At 41.5% G+C, this 19,770-nt stretch overlaps 1 protein-coding gene across 1 annotated transcript; it reads right to left on the bottom strand.

The window, feature by feature from the left end:
- Positions 1-10,936: 10,936 nt before the first annotated feature.
- On the bottom strand, positions 10,937-17,818 carry LOC100494613 (serine protease 27). The gene is made up of 6 exons (XM_002939695.4): positions 17,598-17,818; positions 16,044-16,073; positions 15,218-15,386; positions 14,134-14,399; positions 12,406-12,575; positions 10,937-11,557 (listed from the first exon to the last, which is right to left on the bottom strand). The coding sequence occupies exons 1-6, from the start codon at positions 17,635-17,637 to the stop codon at positions 11,228-11,230; spliced, it is 1,005 nt and encodes a 334-aa protein (XP_002939741.2). The 5' UTR covers positions 17,638-17,818; the 3' UTR covers positions 10,937-11,227.
- Positions 17,819-19,770: the final 1,952 nt, after the last annotated feature.

Genomic DNA, 19,770 nt, shown 5'->3' with positions numbered 1-19,770 from the left:
TCCCCCCACTGCTTGCTCCCCAAACACAGTCTGCTCCCCCACTTGTCTGCCAGTCCCCCCACTGCTTGCTCCCCAAACACAGGCTGCCCTACTGATAGTGGCCAACCAACTGCACCCAGGGCATGTGCCTTCTCTGCCTTCCCCTAGTACCTGTGATGTTGCTGTGACCGGGACATCAGGTTCTGGTGGCCCTAAGAGACCCGGCCCAACACCGTAGAAACCAGGAGCAAAATCTCATCCCACTTTACTTCTAGGGGAGTCAATGACTCCATACAATACACAAAGGGGGAGACTCCATATTCTTACTGAACAGACTGATTGGTTTGCCCAGTAGCAGTAACCCATACCAACCAATAAGATGTTTCCTTTTAAGCTGGGACCAGTAAATTCTTCCTGCTGATTGGTTGCTATGGGTTACTGCACCTGAGCAAACTTAGTGCCTTTTATTCGATAACCCCCATAACCCCTTTTATTTCATAACCCGCAATGGGCTTTTTTCTTGCCAACGGGGAGTGGGCAGTGTAAGGTCCAATGACTCCCCATCTCTCCTAAAGTCTTCAACTTTTTTTTATCCCAGTCATAGAGTTTCTTTACTTTGCCTTCCCTGAAGCTTTGTAAATAAAAGATAAGGTCGCTGTAAATGTCAACATTCTGTGAAACTGTCATATTTCTATTTAATGGCTGTATAAACAGTCCCCGCCCCCATTTTCTGTCTTTGTTTGAAAAAAAGGCAACTGGCATTCCAAATATCCGCGTATGGGAACATGAATCACACAGAGAACAATGATGAGAGCCATCGAAGCGCTATTGTTTTACTCGGAGCTATGAAAAGGTATTGATTAAACTCCATTGTTTGAGCTCATAAATGTCAGCCGGGAATGAGCCGGCAAATGCACAACTTATGGAAATAACATAATTGAGGGCAAATGGCTGCAGGTTCATTCATTGAAGGGAAATGATCCGATCGTATTATTCCTTCCGCAACAATACAGATTGTGTATGTTATATTGTCATGGAATTTCTATGTCATGGAATCAGCAGTAATAGAAATGATTGGCTTGTGTGATTCAGTGCCGCAAATCGGATCACAAAATAACTTTGTTTTGTATATTTATTCAAAATGTTATAGAATGCCCTATCCTAAGCAGCTTTTCAATTGGTCTTCATTATTTATTTGTTATAGTTTTTGAATGATTTGCCTTCTTCTTCCAACTCTTTGCAGTTTTTAAATGGGGGTCACTGACCCCGACATTGGTTTGTGAGGCTCCGGTTTTATTGTTATTGTTACTTTTTGCATCTATCTTTTCTATTCAGCCCCTCTCCTACTCATATACCAGTCTCTCATCCAAACCACTCCCTGGTTGCTAAGGTAACGTGGACCCTAGCAACCAAATTACTGCTGAAACTCCAGACTGGAGAGCTCCTGAACTGAAAATGATATAACTAATAAACTACAAATAATAAAACAAATGAAGACCAACTGCAAGTTGTCTCAGAATATTACTCTCTACATCATACTAACAGTTAGTAACCCCATTAATTGGCAACTTAATGCCTTGTGTTATTACCCTTAACTTATTGGCCTGTGTAGGGGCCAACAAAGGTTTTATCTCAGTCCCAATATGATCTTTGATGAGTAGTAAGGGAGGAAGGTCCTGTTAGCTGAAGACCTAAAGTAGGACCACATTGATAGAGTTTCATTAAGCCTCCTAGGGGCAGATCATAGAAAAAGTGGCTTTCTAGTTATAGTCAATATAACCCTCTCTATACATATTCCTCTTCTTCTCTGGCTCTCACCCTGTATTTCACCCAATAAAACACACAGATATTTTTGGACTTTTTGGGTTGAAGACCACCTTTCATGGTGAAATGCCCCTTTGTTAGAGATGCCCCCTAGTGTCACATATACATAAAAACATGCTACAACCCACCATGTTGCTCTGCAGACATATCCAAGAATAAATATTGGCATCTCCCAAATCCTATTGACACCGATTGGCCTTCAGACTACGGCCCCATCTACAGGTCCATCACATGGGAGAAAACCCAAACCTTTGAAACACCTACAATATCTACAATACCAACAAATAAAGAGGAGGAATGGAAACTAAAGTGATGAATTCTGACACAATGAGAATTTTTTTCCATCACTGAGAACCACCAAGAGCTTTGAAATGCAACAATGAATTTAGTTATACTTAGTATGTGTAACGGCCAATAGGAAGTCCCGTGCAGAGGGTACTGACTCGGGTTCAATAAGATGCATTGTGTTTGGGTGGGGCGCAGGAAGGGATACACGTCGGATGTGTAAAGATAAACAGAAAGGCACCTGTATTATATAGAAGGGGTAAATAATAAAGTGAAACAGTCAAATGGTAAAAAGTTCAACAAACCTACAGAGAAGAGCCAACCCCTGAGCTCCAACTATAACAATGCAGCCATTCCAATCCCCATCGGGTGGGACTGCCCCTTCTTCCTATATAGAGTCGGAGGAGTCCCAAGCCAGACTTGGATTTCTTACTATTGAGTGCTATTCTGATACCTACTGGGAGCTGCTATCTTGCTCCCTTCCCATTGTTTTGCCGATCGGCTGCTGGGGGAGAGGGAGGGGGGGTATCACTCCAAAAGAATAGCCGTGCGACAAAATAATAGCTGCTTTGAGTTGTTGCTTGTTTCTTTTAAATCTCGTTGTTTACTATGTGACAATGACAATAACGATATATTCTAGATACATCCTAGAAACTTGCAGCGCAGCAGTAAAGTGTGGCTGAAGTTTATCAGAGCACAGGTCCCATGGCTGTGGCACCCTGGGAAATGAAGAATATGGCTAGCCCCATGGGAAAAACAGATTACAATGCAGAATTCTGCTGGAGAAGTTCTATTACCTGATAGATTTTGAAAACAAAACATGGTTTCCATGACAGTATTCCTTTACTAACTCTGTGGAGCTTCATTACACTGGTAGAAAAGCATTTTTACCTGAAGAAGTGCAAATCAATCTTCACAATGAGGGTAGTGAGGTCGTTCCTGTAATTGGAGCATTCTGGATAAAGGGTTTACAGAGGAAAGGCGACACTTGCAAATCCTACAGAGGCAAGCACCAGAACCCTATTGTGCCCTGTAGAACCCATCCATGGAACCCTCTTGCCCATGGGATTTCAGTGGAGCCTTTGTACCCTCAGCTTAGTGTTGGGTTACCTCCTACCCTTCTGCAGATCAGCCAAGCTTTGCGTGTGAGAACATTGATAATCATACCCCAGTACTTCAGTGTAGTTGCACAAAGGATTTTCTTTCCAGTATGAATTCATAGAAGTCTCTGAGCACAAATGACGAATTTTCCCTCCCATTGAAAGGAAATCTGCACAATCCCTTCTAATTACCATCTCTCCGATGTCTTGCCCTGACCTCCTGTTTATTTTCTATGACCTCCCTCTGCTATTAGTTTTCTCTTAATCCCCAAACAGGCATAGACACTCTATCTGAAGAACCATTTTTCTGTTTGTTGTCTATGAGGTGTCTTGGGACAAATTAATTTCTCATCTTACAATGAAAGGGTTAATTTCCTCTCTTTTTTTTCTCAGGCGAGCAAACGAGCAGTCCTGCCTTGTAGTGATGGGCAAAATGTTTCGCCAGACATGGATTCACGGGGAATTTCCGCGTTTTGCCATTGGCGGATTGCTTCGGTGAAAAAATTTGCCACGGAAAAATTTGCCGCATGTCCAAAAATTGTCGCCGGTGTCAAAAAAGAATAGTTGCGGGCGTCAAAAGAATAGCCGCACAACGAAATAATAGCCGTGGGCGACAAAATAATAGCTGCGGGCAACAAAATAATAGCCGCGGGCGACAAAATAATAGCCGCGGGCAACAAAAGAATAGCCGTGCGACAAAATAATAGCCGCGGGCAACAAAAGAATAGCCGTGCGACAAAATAATAGCCATGGGCGACAAAAGAATAGCCGTGAGACAAAATAATAGCCGTGGGCGACAAAAGAATAGCCGTGCGACAAAATAATAGCTGTGGGCGACAAAAGAATAGCCGTGAGACAAAATAATAGCCGCGGACGACAAAATAATAGCCGTGGGCAACAAAAGAATAGCCGTGCGACAAAATAATAGCCGCGGGCGACAATTTTTTTCACCGTCATTTTCACCGTTTCGCGGATCTTTTGAAAGATTCACGATTTTTTCAACGAAGCAAAATGGAACAGATTCGCTCATCACTACTACCTTGCTTTATGGCTGAGACAACTCTCCTTAGATGCTTTCCCAAGTCCTATCACCCATCAGAGACACATTCAGCTTCCCCTCTTTCTCTCTTCTATACAACTTTGCTCCCCCCAGTTTGCCCATATCTAGACTTTCCATATCAATCATAAACATCAAGTATGTCTAGGCTTAGAATCCCATATCAACCCATCAAGTCTCCAACTTTAACCAGGTCTAGAATTCCATATCAACTATTAAATTCCTGGATGTCCTAGATTGAGAATCCTATATTAACCATAATAATCTCCAAGTTTGTCCAGATCTTAAGTCTCGTATCAACCATATAATATGCCAAGTTTGCTCCAAGGTTGCCCAGATCTAGTATCCCATGTCAACAACCATGAAATATGCCAAGTTTGCCCAGGTTTAGAATCCCACATCAACCACATAAGTCTGAGTTGTCCTAGATCTAAAATCCTATATCAAACATAATAATCTCCAGGTTTGCCCAGATCTTGAATCTCATATCAACCATATAATATGCCAAGTGTCCTCCAAGGTTGCCCAGGTCTAGAATTCCATATCAACCTTAAAATATTCCAAGTTTGCCCAGGTTTAGAATCCTATATTAACCATAAAAGTCTGGGTTGTTGTTGATCTAAAATCCTATATGAACCATAATAATCTCCAAGTTTGCCCGGATCTAGAATTTCATATCAATCATAAATTATGCCAAGTTTGCTCAAGTCTAGAATCTAATATTAACCATTAGCCTCCAATTTTGTTCAGGTGTAGCACCTTATATAAATTATACCAATCTACAGATTTACCCAAGTCTAGAATCCCATATCAACCATATAAATCTGGTTGTCCTAGATCTAAAATCCTATATCAAACTTAATTATCCCCACGATTGCCCAAATCTAGTCATAAAATATGCCAAGTTTGCTCAGGTATAAATTCTCATAACCATAACACAAAAGCCTACATTTTGGTTCAGTTGTAGCACCCTATATAAACTATAAAAGTCTTGAGATTTAAGTCTAATATCCCATATCAACTACCAAAAGTGTCCAAGTTTCCCTATATGTAGAATCCCATATTAACCATAAAAGTCTCCATGTTTAACCAGGTCTAGAATCTCATATGAATCAAAACAATCTCCATGTTTGCCCAGGTCTACTATAAAAATCTCTTAATTTTTTTAGGATTATTATCGCATATCAACCATAAAAGTCTCCAGGTTTTCCCAGGTCTATAATCCCATATAAACCATAAAAGTCTCCTGGTTTTCCCAGGTCTGGAATCCCATATAAACCATAAAAGTCTCCAGGTTTTCCCAGGTCTAGAATCCCATATAAACCATAAAAGTCTCCAGGTTTGCCCAGGTCTAGAATCTCGTATGAACCATAAAAGTCTCCAGGTTTGCCCAGGTCTGGAATCCCAAATCAACCATAAAAGTCTCCAGGTTTTCCCAGGTCTAGAATCCCATATCAACCATAAAAGTCTCCAGGTTTTCCCAGGTCTAGAATCCCATATAAACCATAAAAGTCTCCAGGTTTTCCCAGGTCTGGAATCCCATATAAACCATAAAAGTCTCCAGGTTTTCCCAGGTCTAGAATCCCATTTAAACCATAAAAGTCTCCAGGTTTACCCAGGTCTAGAATCTTGTATGAACCATAAAAGTCTCCAGGTTTGCCCAGGTCTGGAATCCCATATCAACCATAAAAGTCTCCAGGTTTTCCCAGGTCTAGAATCCCATGTCAACCATAAAAGTCTCCAGGTTTGCCCAGGTCTGGAATCCCATATCAACCATAAAAGTCTCCAGGTTTGCCCAGGTCTAGAATCCCATGTCAACCATAAAAGTCTCCAGGTTTGCCCAGGTCTAGAATCCCATATAAGCCATAAAAGTCTCCATGTTTGCCCAGGTCTAGAATCTCGTATGAACCATAAAAGTCTCCAGGTTTACCCAGGTCTGGAATCCCATATCAACCATAAAAGTCTCCATGTTTGCCCAGGTCTAGAATCTCGTATGAACCATAAAAGTCTCCAGGTTTGCCGAGATCTATAATCCCATATCAACCATAAATCTCCAGGTTTGCCCAGATCTATAATCCCATATCAACCATAAAAGTCTCCAGGTTTGCCCAGGTCTAGAATCCCATACCAGAAACAAGTCAAGTTTGCCAAGTCTACAGGTCTAGACTCCATAATGACTAATCAGCAGGTAGTATTTATCAGTTTTATAGCGAATATGTGATTGGTTGCTATAGACCGAACATATGCAAACAATTTCATACATTTTGAAGATGATATCTATATCCTGAGTTTAAAAATAGTAGAGTCAAGGGGGCTTTACACGTCCTAAAACTCAGAGCCAATTTCCTGCTTATATATTTATATAATAATATAAAGTTCTACTTCCTTCCTGAAACACCAACCCCATCATGGTTCAGCCGTACAGGTTGCCGTGTAGAGCAGAGTATGAGTTGCACGCTGGTCACATGACAGTGATCATTAATTATAAATGGCAAAAATGCAACATTGATTGATGAGTACAGAGAGGGATGAAGGGGTTACTCAGCAAAACAAACAGGAAGCTGCTCGGCACTATTGTATCTTGTGTAAAAAGTGATGGGAATAGGAAGTGGGCATGATGGGATAATATCCAGGTAAGTAATATCCCGGTAAGTACGCACCACACACAGCAATACACAGTGATAATTATTGTAACAGCAATAACAATACAGACATGACTCAAGGCCAATAGGCTTTAATTATGGGGAAATGGACACTTCCCCTATTCAATATGATTGTTCTTGTGATGCAAGGTGATGACATCATGTACAGCTTGTGACATCATGACATACGGTCACCACCTAATTATATGCACTGCCCTCTGGGGCCGAAGGGGCAAATGCCTATTAACGCCATTGGATATCCCAGAACTATAAAAAGGCTTAGTATGTATATACAGTGGAGGAAATAATTATTTGACCCCTCACTGATTTTGTAAGTTTGTCCAATGACAAAGAAATGAAAAGTCTCAGAACAGTATCATTTCAATGGTAGGTTTATTTTAACAGTGGCAGATAGCACATCAAAAGGAAAATCGAAAAAATAACTTTAAATAAAAGATAGCAACTGATTTGCATTTCATTGAGTGCAATAAGTTTTTGAACCCTCTAACAAAAAAAGACTTAATACTTAGTGGAAAAACCCTTGTTTGCAAGCACAGAGGCCAAACGTTTCTTGTAATTGATGAGCAAGTTTGCGCACATTTTAGGAGGAATGTTGGTCCCACTCCTCTTTGCAGATCATCTCTAAATCCCTAAGGTTTCTGTCTCTGTGCAACTCTGAGCTTGAGCTCCCTCCATAGGTTTTCTATTGGATTAAGGTCCGGAGACTGACTAGGCCACTCCATGACCTTAATGTGCTTCTTCTTGAGCCACTCCTTTGTTGCCTTTGCTGTATGTTTTGGGTCATTGCCGTGCTGGAACACCCATCCACGACCCATTTTCAGTTTCCTGGCAGAGGGAAGGAGGTTGTCGTTCAGGATTTCACGATACATGGCTCCGTCCATTTTCCCGTTAATGCGAATAAGTTGTCCTGTGCCCTTAGCAGAAAAACACCCCCAAAGCAAAATGTTTCCACCCCCATGCTTGACGGTGGGGACGGTGTTTTGGGGGTCATAGGCAGCAGTTTTCTTCCTCCAAACACAGCGAGTTGAGTTAATGCCAAAGAGCTCTATTTTGGTATCATCAGACCACAGCACCTTCTCCCAGTCACTCACAGAATCATTCAGGTGTTCATTGGCAAACTTCAGACGGGCCTGCACATGTGCCTTCTTGAGCAGGGGGACCTTGCGAGCCCTGCAGGATTTTAATCCATTGCGGTGTAATGTGTTTCCAATGGTTTTCTTGGTGACTGTGGTCCCTGCTAATTTGAGGTCATTAACTAACTCCTCCCGTGTAGTTCTAGGATGCTTTTTCACCTTTCTCAGAATCATTGACACCCCACGAGGTGAGATCTTGCGTGGAGCCCCAGAGCGAGGTCGATTGATGGTCATTTTGTGCTCCTTCCATTTTCGAACAATCGCACCAACAGTTGTCACCTTCTCTCCCAGCTTCTTGCTAATGGTTTTGTAGCCCATTCCAGCCTTGTGCAGGTCTACAATTTTGTCTCTGACATCCTTTGTCCTTTGGTCTTTCCCATGTTGGAGAGTTTGGAGTCTGCTTGATTGATTGATTCTGTGGACAGGTGTCTTTTATACAGGTGACTAGTTAAGACAGGTGTCCTTAATGAGGTTGACTAATTGAGTAGAAGTGTCTAACCACTCTGTGGGAGCCAGAACTCTTAGGCTGATGCCACACCAGGCGTAGGGCTGATTTTTTCGGCAAGCGGAAAAACGCTTGCCGAAAATTCAGCGCTACGCCTGCTACTTGTGCCTGCACCCGAATGAATGGGATACGCTCGTGTGAAGGCACATGTAGCCGATATACGCATGAAAACGCGAGACTTTGCATTCTCTCGCGTTTTCATGCGTATATCGGCTACTTGTGCCTTCACCCGAGCGTATCCCATTCATTCGGGTGCAGGCACAAGTAGCAGGCGTAGGGCTGAATTTTCGGCAAGCGTTTTTCCGCTTGCCGAAAAAATCAGCCCTACGCCTGGTGTGGCATCAGCCTTAATGGTTGGTAGGGGTTCAAAAACTTATTTCACTCAATGAAATGCAAATCAGTTGCTATCTTTTATTTAAAGTTATTTTTTCGATTTTCCTTTTGATGTGCTATCTGCCACTGTTAAAATAAACCTACCATTGAAATGATACTGTTCTGAGACTTTTCATTTCTTTGTCATTGGACAAACTTACAAAATCAGTGAGGGGTCAAATAATTATTTCCTCCACTGTATATATATATATATATATATATATATATATATATATGTATATGTTGCTAGGATATGTTCAATATAGCAACATGGTAGAATGTCACTTTTTTGGATGAATATGTGAGCGAAGTAGTGAAATGCATGGTTACTAGAACATTTGACGTAGCAACATAATAGAATGTTTTTTGAATAGCTGTGTGCCACCAAGTGGAGAGATTAGTGAAATGCACCTTAATATGTTTAATACTTTTAAAGGGGATGTAAACCCTGCTGCTCAAATAAACGTTACTCAGCTGTTGCTGGACTACAAATCCCAGAATAATGTAACAAATAATGAAGGGTGAGGCATGCTGGGAGCTGTAGTCCAGCAACATCAGGGTTGTACTCTTAAAGCAATATTGCCCAATAAATGTTTTCCAAAATGTTTCCCTAAATCTCCACAGCCAATGACTGAATTGAAATGCAAAATATGATCCAATGAGAATCCCAGCACTCATCTTGCTGTTAATTACATATAGAGATAATTATGTCATTCAACCCTTCATTATATGGCACAGGAATCAGACATGGGGATAAAGGGACAGACTTGTTCAGTGCTGGGAAACTGTGCTTAATGCTCCCAACTCCAATTGCAGGAACAGAGAACAGGGAGCCAGATTTATACAGATCAGCTGGGATTCTCATTGGAGGATTCTTTTGCATTTCAATGCTGCCAATGCGGGCCCTAGAGAGCTGGGAAAGTTTTATTGTGCAATATTGCTTTAAGAATACAACCCTGATGTATTTTGTTGTTCAGTTGTTACCCAGGATAGAACAGGTAGGTTAGCCCATAACAAGGTTACAGATATATAGAAACATTGGGGTAACAGTCACCCCGCTATAGTTCCAGGGGTACCCAGGGCACAAATAAGCACTCACCCCAAATCCCCCCCTAACTGGCCTTCAGGCTGGGCCCCCTTAGCCCATAACAAGGTTACAGATATATAGAAACATTGGGGTAACAGTCACCCTGCTATAGTTCCAGGGGTACCCAGGGCACAAATAAGCACTCACCCCAAATCCCCCCCTAACTGGCCTTCAGGCTGGGCCCCCTTAGCCCATAACAAGGTTACAGATATATAGAAACATTGGGGTAACAGTCACCCTGCTATAGTTCCAGGGGTACCCAGGGCACAAATAAGCACTCACCCCAAATCTCCCCCTAACTGGCCTTCAGGCTGGGCCCCCTTAGCCCATAACAAGGTTACAGATATATAGAAACATTGGGGTAACAGTCACCCTGCTCTTGGGCTAAATGCCACAACCCCATTTATCACACAGTACTACTGCAGGAAGTCAAACTCTCCATTTTGGAAACAATGTAATACCCGGTTATTTTTACCATTTACATAATAAAATTTAAAACTAGGTCAGTTTATTAAAAAAAACTGTACATTTTATAACAAAATACAAATAGAGAGCACTGACAGTTACATAACTATAAAGTGACTTTTTATGAACAACAAGAAACCCAACTGAACAAGTAAAGAATAGGAACAAAGGTGCAAGCCAGGACTGATCCCTCAACATCAGCACCCAACCTCTTATTTATAAATGATGAATAGAAGGAAATCCCACCAACAATGTTCCAATATTTGGTTGAAATCCTTCCTGGAAGATTTTAGAGGCAAAGAGAAGATCATATTCATATTAATATTATTACCCATGGCTTTGGAATGAGATGTTGGACAGGAAGGAGACAACATGTAGTCTAAGGCTTAATAAAGGGCAAAATAGTACATAATTTAGGCAATTTTCCACCCCTTTCCTGTGTCTCAGTAAATGACCCCCAATTGCATAATTTTTTAAATTTCATATTTATTTATTTTCATTATGTTTAATAGATGTGAACTAAAAAATGTGTAGTCATTTTCACATTCTCTTTCATCTTTAACGGCATTGCGTGATGGCGTCAGGGTGAAGGTTTTTGTGTCCATTGGACTCAATTGCGAGGGTAGAAAAATGGGCAGAAGGTTTTGACCCGGGTAGCCCCTTGAAAAACCAGGCTGTCTGGGTCAGAACCAGAAAGGTGGCAACCCTATTGTTAATGCAATGTTTTTTTTTTCTAAGTTACCTCTCTGCTAGGACCTCATAGACAATGCAGCAGAACAGCTACCCAAATGATATGAAGAATGGATAAACTTATGGGTGGAGCTGTGTTATCGGGAGGAGGAGTCGTATTTGGAGAAATGATAGGTGGAGGAGTGTTATTAAGAGAAATGATAGGGCCTGAGAATGTTGCGGACTTCATATTGGAAGAGGCATCAGATGCATATGACACTATCCAGTCAGTATATGAAGGCATGAGGGTATATACCCCTGGGCGGTATGCCTGTCCACAGCCGTCACCAAAACTCACCACTCCGGCCAAGAACCATTGGCCACTTGTAGAACAAACCAAGGGTCCCCCAGAGTCACCCTGAAAAGAAGAAAAAAACATTTTTCTACTTTATCTTTCTAGATTAGATTATGTAGCTTGATAAATATGCATCATTTTAACAAGACCATGGAGATGTTTGGTATTTCAATGGGGCAGATCATGAATCTAAGGCCCCACTGAGGACATTCAACATTCTAACATGTACAGAGAAAAAATAGCTGTTATATCAGTTAAAATAAATCAAGTTTGTGAGGGGGTGAAATAAGAATTTATATTAATGTAAATAGTTAGGCTATAATTAGTTTGGTCACTAGTTGGAACCAACCAATATGGTTGCCCTGTAGGGGAAAACACCTTTGAAGAAGCCTATAAATGGGAGGACTTTAGCCCAGCACTTCTTCTTTTGGCCTGGTAACATCTTCAGCGAGACAGACGCTACTGAATAAAACCAGGTAGCCCTACCAAAGGATGGTAACTAGCTTGCTCTAGGATCGAGAGTTAGACAGGGTAGCTAGTAAGGACAGATTGAGTCCCCACAAGGAGTTGCTATTAGGGGTAGAACCCCAGACAGGAATCCTGAGTGTGTAGGATTGGGGTAGCGGCCTTATAGTAAAGCTGTAGAGAGACAGCTGTGTGAAGCTCCTGGGCACTGTAAGGAGACAGGGGTCCTGAAGGCTTCAGAGAAGGTGCGCTTACTCCAATCTTGTTTACTCTGCCTTGAGATTAGCCAGCAATAAAGACAGTTCTGGTTCAACACACTTCATTGTGTAATGACTACAGTTCTCAGCAACAGCCTACACTGGTCTAGGGAGGGAGAGGTGCCCCCGGCTACCAACTTGCATTCAAGTTAAACCACTGTCTTGGCCGGGCAAGTAAAGATAACCCACCTGGCATGAGTCTTTGCCGCCATTGATGAACCCCGCACAGATCATGTCACTGTGAACACTTATTGAACTCGTACCATCAGAATTTGGGGTTTGATATAATGTGTTGCACTTGTTTGCATCAATCAGAGGCACGGCTACTTCCTGCAGAGTCTTCGGGCTTGGCAGGTTGGCTGCAAAATGAAGATAGATCAGTCAAACAATCTACTCACCCAAATCCACCCACCCATCAGTTGGTTTGAATTCCAGTGTCCATGGTGGGGTAACGATACCACAGGGCCCCAGCATTTCTGGTACAGTTATGATGATATATAGTGAATAAAGTGCCCCCTATTGTAACATATAGGGATATTATAAGCCCCTGAGGAGTTCCTTATAATATATAGTGAATAAAGTGCCCCCTATTGTAACATATAGGGATATTATAAGCCCCCGAGGAGTTCCTTATAATATATAGTGAATAAAGTGCCCCCTATTGTAACATATAGGGATATTATAAGTCCCCGAGGAGTTCCTTATAATATATAGTGAATAAAGTGCCCCCTATTGTAACATATAGGGATATTATAAGCCCCCGAGGAGTTCCTTATAATATATAGTGAATAAAGTGCCCCCTATTGTAACATATAGGGACATTATAAGCCCCTAAGGAGTTCCTTATAATATATAGTGAATAAAGTGCCCCTATTGTAACATATAGGGATATTATAAGTCCCCGAGGAGTTCCTTATAATATATAGTGAATAAAGTGCCCCCTATTGTAACATATAGGGATATTATAAGCCCCTGAGGAGTTCCTTATAATATATAGTGAATAAAGTGCCCCCTATTGTAACATATAGGGATATTATAAGTCCCAGAGGAGTTCCTTATAATATATAGTGAATAAAGTGCCCCCTATTGTAACATATAGGGATATTATAAGTCCCCGAGGAGTTCCTTATAATATATAGTGAATAAAGTACCCCCTATTGTATAATGTAGGGATATTATAAGCCCCCGAGGAGTTCCTTATAATATATAGTGAATAAAGTGCCCCCTATTGTAACATATAGGGATATTATAAGTCCCCGAGGAGTTCCTTATAATATATAGTGAATAAAGTACCCCCTATTGTATAATGTAGGGATATTATAAGCCCCCGAGGAGTTCCTTATAATATATAGTGAATAAAGTGCCCCCTATTGTAACATATAGGGATATTATAAGTCACAGAGGAGTTCCTTATAATATATAGTGGATAAAGTGCCCCCTATTGTAACATATAGGGATATTATAAGTCACAGAGGAGTTCCTTATAATATATAGTGAATAAAGTGCCCCCTATTGTAACATATAGGGATATTATAAGTCCCCGAGGAGTTCCTTATAATATATAGTGAATAAAGTGCCCCCTATTGTAACATATAGGGATATTATAAGCCCCCTGAGGAGTTCCTTATAATATATAGTGAATAAAGTGCCCCCTATTGTAACATATAGGGATATTATAAGTCACAGAGGAGTTCCATGACCATGGCCTTCAGCCTTGTGCTTTTATATGGTCATGGAACTCCTCTGTGACTTCTAATATCCTCATGTGACAGAAATTACTAAGCTCTGATTATAACTGATGACATCACTAGGTATCGATTATAAGGATATAATTTATAGATTGTTCTCATAGGGAAATGACCAAACTGTATATTATATTTATAATATATATTTCCCTTAGCAGGTAAAGATACTTACTGTCAGAGGCGATATTTCCCCAGCCGGTTACCCAGCACTGCAGCCCCGTAGGAAACGTCACCGTATCTGCCGGCAGACAAACTGGGAGGATGTAGTCGGTGAAGGTCACCGGACTTGCAAGCTGTACAAGGCTGATGTCCCCACTGTCCCCCTCGTTAATGTAAGAAGGATTATTAGTTGCACTTTGTACTGCAATGGCCTCCTGATTGCCATCTGGCTGGTCTATCATGTAGGCCCCAAGAACCGCAGTGATGGAGCTTGCCGAGCTGGAAAACAGCACAAATGTATTTTATTATTCATTAAAAAAGGAATCTGTGGAACTAATAACAAGGGGACAATGTCTCATGTCTATTAACTCAGGAAAGAATTAGCTTCTAGCATCTACTGGCCTACAACAAAAGACATCTTCTCAGCCATGATGTCCCAGTTTATGGACTTAGTGATGCTCTCTAATCAATGGAACCAGTGACTTTCTGCTTTACTGATGCACTGAATAAATGAGGGAGAAAAGCCTGCAACTTGCTGGGAGCCCCAGAGAACATCTGAGAAATGAGAAGAATCTAGATAGAGCCTGGGTTTGGGCCAAATCCAAGTGGAAAAAGGAACAGGGAGCCAGATTTATACAGATTAGCTGTGATTCTTATTGGAATCTGTCTTTTGGACTTTGCCTGCCTGCTGCCTGTCCTGCCCATCAACACTCACCCAGTATTGGGGAAGCAGTGAGCTGCTGAGATGACCCACTGGTTGGAAATAAGAGTTCCACTAAAATGACTTGCCAGGGTCATTGTCCTTCCTCCCTTTCCTCCTGCTACCTTGTTAACTTGCAAAGGGCCTATAGAAACCTACCTCTGGAAACCTTCAAAGTTCATGGAAGTTCTTGTTCATGAGTACCTGGCTGGTTCCTTGTTTCCTATCTGGTTCCTGTGCTCCAGTCCCCTCCATGTCTGATTTCTGTGGATCAACCAGTTATGATTTTTGAACCTGGACTCCACTTGCCTGCTGCCTGCCCAGACCTCAGCCTCTCGTTTTGGACTTTGCGTGCCAGCTGCCTGCCCTGCCCATCAAAACACGCACATTTACCCACCTGGAACTGGGGAAGCAGTGAGCTGCTGAGATGACCCACTGGTTGGAAATAAGAGTCCCACCACAGAAGTGCCGTCCATTGTTCCTAAAGCTGACTTGCCAGGGCCATTGCCCTTCCTGTGCACTCTGCCCCCCCATAATGCGGCTGGACACCAGAGGTTTTCCACAGTCTGCAGGGAAATATACAATGAATGTATATACAGTATAATGTAACTAGTACTTGTGCTTATAACTGCACTTTGCACCTCATTGGCAATAGTTTTTAATAATGACTTAATGAAAGATGCAAGTTTTATTGCATCTACAAATTCTAACAATAATGCTTGAGATTCCTTTCCGGACAGATTCATTTTGACATACAAAGGGTAGCAAGGTTAACAGTAAGCACTAATATGCACAATTTTGTCCCCTGCAATTCTTGGAAAGTGATAAATAAGACCAATTACTATTCATGTTTACCCACAATTCCTGAGATTGTTTCTATGAAACAACAGGTACAGAGAACACGAAGAGAAACCAGACAAACCAGTAAAGAGAAATACATTAAAGCATTTGAGTTCTTAAACCAACACCCACGATGGGTTCCATGGAAATGCCACAAAATTAGGTGTCTGCGAATATCACTGTTATGTGTAGCGATGAGTACAATTTTGTTTATGAAATTTATGTTCACAAACTGTGGCAAAAATTCGTAGATTGAGGAAAAAGTCACATCAAAAAATGTCACGGTGGTGTCAAATAAGTCCCATGCTTCAAAAAAGGCGCGCAGTAGGTGCGTTTCACTAAATTTTCAGCAGTTTAGTGAAATTTCCACGTCTCCCACTCACCTGTAGCGCCAGGAGTGATCCCAAGGAGACCTGAAGAAAGAGAATAGGACACGGGTGAGTATTAATGCTAGTAATGGCCGGATAGAATCATTACTCACAGGATAGAATCATTACCAGATCCCCCTCCCATTCATTTAACATGAGAAACCTAAATTTACTTGGAAATATGGTCAAAAGTACCTTTTTTGGATTTGCATCCAATACAATGAAATGATGAGAATCAGAAGCATTTACAATGAAAAGTATCTACACTGGGCTATGGTGCGATTTCCAGGTCTCGGTATCAAAGGAGGTACCAACTAGCTAGAATTGCACCCCCCTAGGTGCCCAGGAAGCACAAGGAACTTGTCATGTGTCTCACATTTCTGTACTGATAAGCAGCATAGTGAGAGCCCAAAGCATGATGGGAAATGAATGTAAAGTATGCTGTAAATTTAAACTTTTTTATACCTACTGTATCACCTACAGGATTACATTACATTACCATTTATTTATAAAGTGCCAACATATTCCGCAGCGCAGGATCAAACAAGTCCCACTGCGCCCCTAGTTGTGCTATAGACATTGCCAAAAATACATAATTATTGATGCAAGAAAATTCACCAATGAGAATTTTATTTATGAAAAACCTTATTATGCCAAACAATTGACCAATGAGAATGCTGATTCCCAGCACTGTGTCAGGCCCCTTGCTGGTACCTTACATATAGAGATAATGATGTCATTTTCCCGTCATTATATGACACAGGAATCAGACATGGGGATAATGTATGAGAAAATGAAAGTTGAGAGAGTTCTAGGAACCTTCTTGCAGCCAAACCGGTTCTGAAATTCTACTGGTTCCTGTAACAACAACATCCCCAAATGCAAATCTAAAAACTGGTCTCATTAAAGGAGTTTTTAACCAGAATAAACAAAATGGGTTTGAACATTTCTCCTACCTAGAACTGAATGTTTCACTCCTAACTCTGTACATGGCTCTTATTTACTCAGTGGCTCAAAGCCAATATGTGGTCCCCAGTTGAAATAAGTTGGACTTGCTGCTGTAGATAATATAGTCATCCCCGGAGGATTTACTATGTAGATAAGTCTTGCAAACTTGGTTATTGTGAGCTCTTGGGCACCATCAGTCATGCAGAGATTGATGAAAGGGGTTCTAAACCCAACTATAACACTGTCCCACTGCACCCCCTAGTATTGCTATAGAAGTTGCTGGGAAAAGTAATTATAGATGCAAGAAAAATCACCAATGAGAATTCTGTTGATCAAAAATGTAATTATAAATGCAAAAAAATTGCCCAATGAGAATGCTGATTCCCAGCACTGTGTCAGGCCCCTTGCTGGTACCTTACATATAGAGATAATGATGTCATTTTCCCGTCATTATATGGCACAGGAATCAGACATGGGGATAAAGGGACAGACTTGTTCAGTGCTGGGAAACTGTGCTTAATGCTCCCAACTCCAATTGCAGGAACAGAGAACACTATATCTTTATTCATATATATATATATACACACACACACACACACATATATATATAGTGAGACTTACCCGGGGTGAGCAGAAGAAGAGCTTGCAGTAGAGGGACCATGTTTAGCCTTCCCAGCACAGCACTGGTCCCTGGCTCTGTAACAGTCTATATGATATAACTAGCGGCCAGCCTATTGGCTCCTTTATATTGTAAGAATGCCGGGCAACCTGTTTATGGCTAAACCCTGGGCTTTCTGTTTAAACGGATTTTGTCATGATTTGTATGCCATAGTTTTTATTACTATATTACACTGTTCATATTGCAAGTAATTCATTCTACCATTTAAAATTTTATTTTGATTTTTATGAACCGACAAATGTATTTTTAGCTGTAATATTGGTGTGTAGGAACTGGAGGAGTCCCAAGCCAGACTTGGATTTCTTACTATTGAGTGCTATTCTGATACCTACTGGGAGCTGCTCTCTTGCTCCCTTCCCATTGTTCTGCTGATCGGCTGCTGGGGGTGAGGGGGGGGGGATATCACTCCAACTTGCAGCGCTGCAGTAAAGTGTGCCTGAGTCTGAGCTTTTAGAAGGAGCCAGCGCTACACATTAGAACTGCTTTCCGCTAACCTATTGTTTCTCCTACTCCCATGTAACTGGAGGAGTCCCAAGCCGGACTTGGATTTCTTACTATTGAGTCCTATTCTGATACCTACTGGGAGCTGCTATCTTGCTCCCTTCCCATTGTTCTGCTGATCGGCTGCTGGGGGGAGGGGGGGGGGATATCACTCCAACTTGCAGCGCAGCAGTAAAGTGTGAGTGAAGTTTATCAGAGCACAGGTCACATGGCTGTTGCACCCTGGGAAATGAAGAATATGGCTAGCCCCATGGGAAAAACAGATTACAATGCAGGATTCTGTTGAAAAGCTCGATTAACTGATGGGTTTGGAAGAAAAAAAAAAAAAACACACATTTTCCGGAGACAGAATATCTTTAAACAAATATGACACCCTCAGAACTTCCCACTGTGTGAGTTCCGACCATCTAGTTTTACTTTACACCTCTGGTTGCTACTCTTTGTCTAAACCTTCCCGCTCACCATTCCTCTCCAATGGCGTCTGCATTTCCTGGTGCTATAATGTCCTACCGGCCCCCCCTGCCCAGACCGACCTCCCATCTGCCCTGGGGCTAATTTCACTCAATGTATATTTAATCACTACCTTGAAAGAGACCTATCAAATTTTTATATTCATATGTGCCTCCATCAGTTAATGAATTGGGACCCAGTGGGGAACTATCAAAGTAAACACCAGTCATCAAAGCATAGTTGTAAAGGGGATGTAAACCCTTCTGTACTGCACTGCTGATAATAAACCAGTACTTGTACTTGGTCCCAACTAAGATATAATTACCCCTTATTGGGGCAGAACAGCCCTATTGGGTTTATTTCATGGTTAAATGATTCCCTTTTCTCTGTAATAATAAAACAGTATCTGTACTTGATCCCAACTAAGATATAATTACCCCTTATTGGGGGCAGAACAGCCCTATTGGGTTTATTTAATGGTTAAATGATTCCCTTTTCTCTGTAATAATAAAACAGTACCTGTACTTGATCCCAACTAAGATATAATTACCCCTTATTGGGGCAGAACAGCCCTATTGGGTTTATTTCATGGTTAAATGATTCCCTTTTCTCTGAGAACCATTTAACCATTAAATAATGATTGTAGTTGGCAGTAAGACAATGAGGGGGAAAAAGTTGGAGGAACAAAAAGGGGGAAGAGAGGAAGAAAGCAGAAGACAATAGGAGCCAGGGAAATGGAATATCTGAAGGACAGTAGGACGGGGTATAGAAAGGTAGAGCAATAAATGAAGGGGAAGAAAGACATAGAAGGAAACTAGGGGAGACATGGGTAGAACAGAGAAAGGTGTAGAGCAATAGAGATGGGAAGGGGTGGGTGTAGGTGGGAGAGCTTCGTGGAGAGAAAAAAGGAAAAAGCACACATGAAAGGGGAGGCCAAAAATATAGAGAAATAATGGGACAAGATAAGGGAATAGTTATAGTGCATAAAGAATGCGGATGATGGGTGGTTAAGGGAGGGCAGAAGGCATGGGGGTGGGGGGGGGGGAAGAAAACATGAGGCATTTCTGACAAATCTTGCCCTTGGCTAAATACCTTAGCATGTACTGTATGTAGGGCAGTAAAAGCAGACAAAGCAACTAGCTCAAAAAGTATGTCAAGTGGTAA

The sequence above is a fragment of the Xenopus tropicalis genome, chromosome 9 (genome assembly GCF_000004195.4).
Source record: "Xenopus tropicalis strain Nigerian chromosome 9, UCB_Xtro_10.0, whole genome shotgun sequence".
Classification (NCBI taxonomy): Eukaryota; Metazoa; Chordata; class Amphibia; order Anura; family Pipidae; genus Xenopus; species Xenopus tropicalis.
The sequence above is the reverse complement of the archived record's forward strand: the minus strand, read 5'-3'. Positions and strand labels throughout refer to the sequence as shown.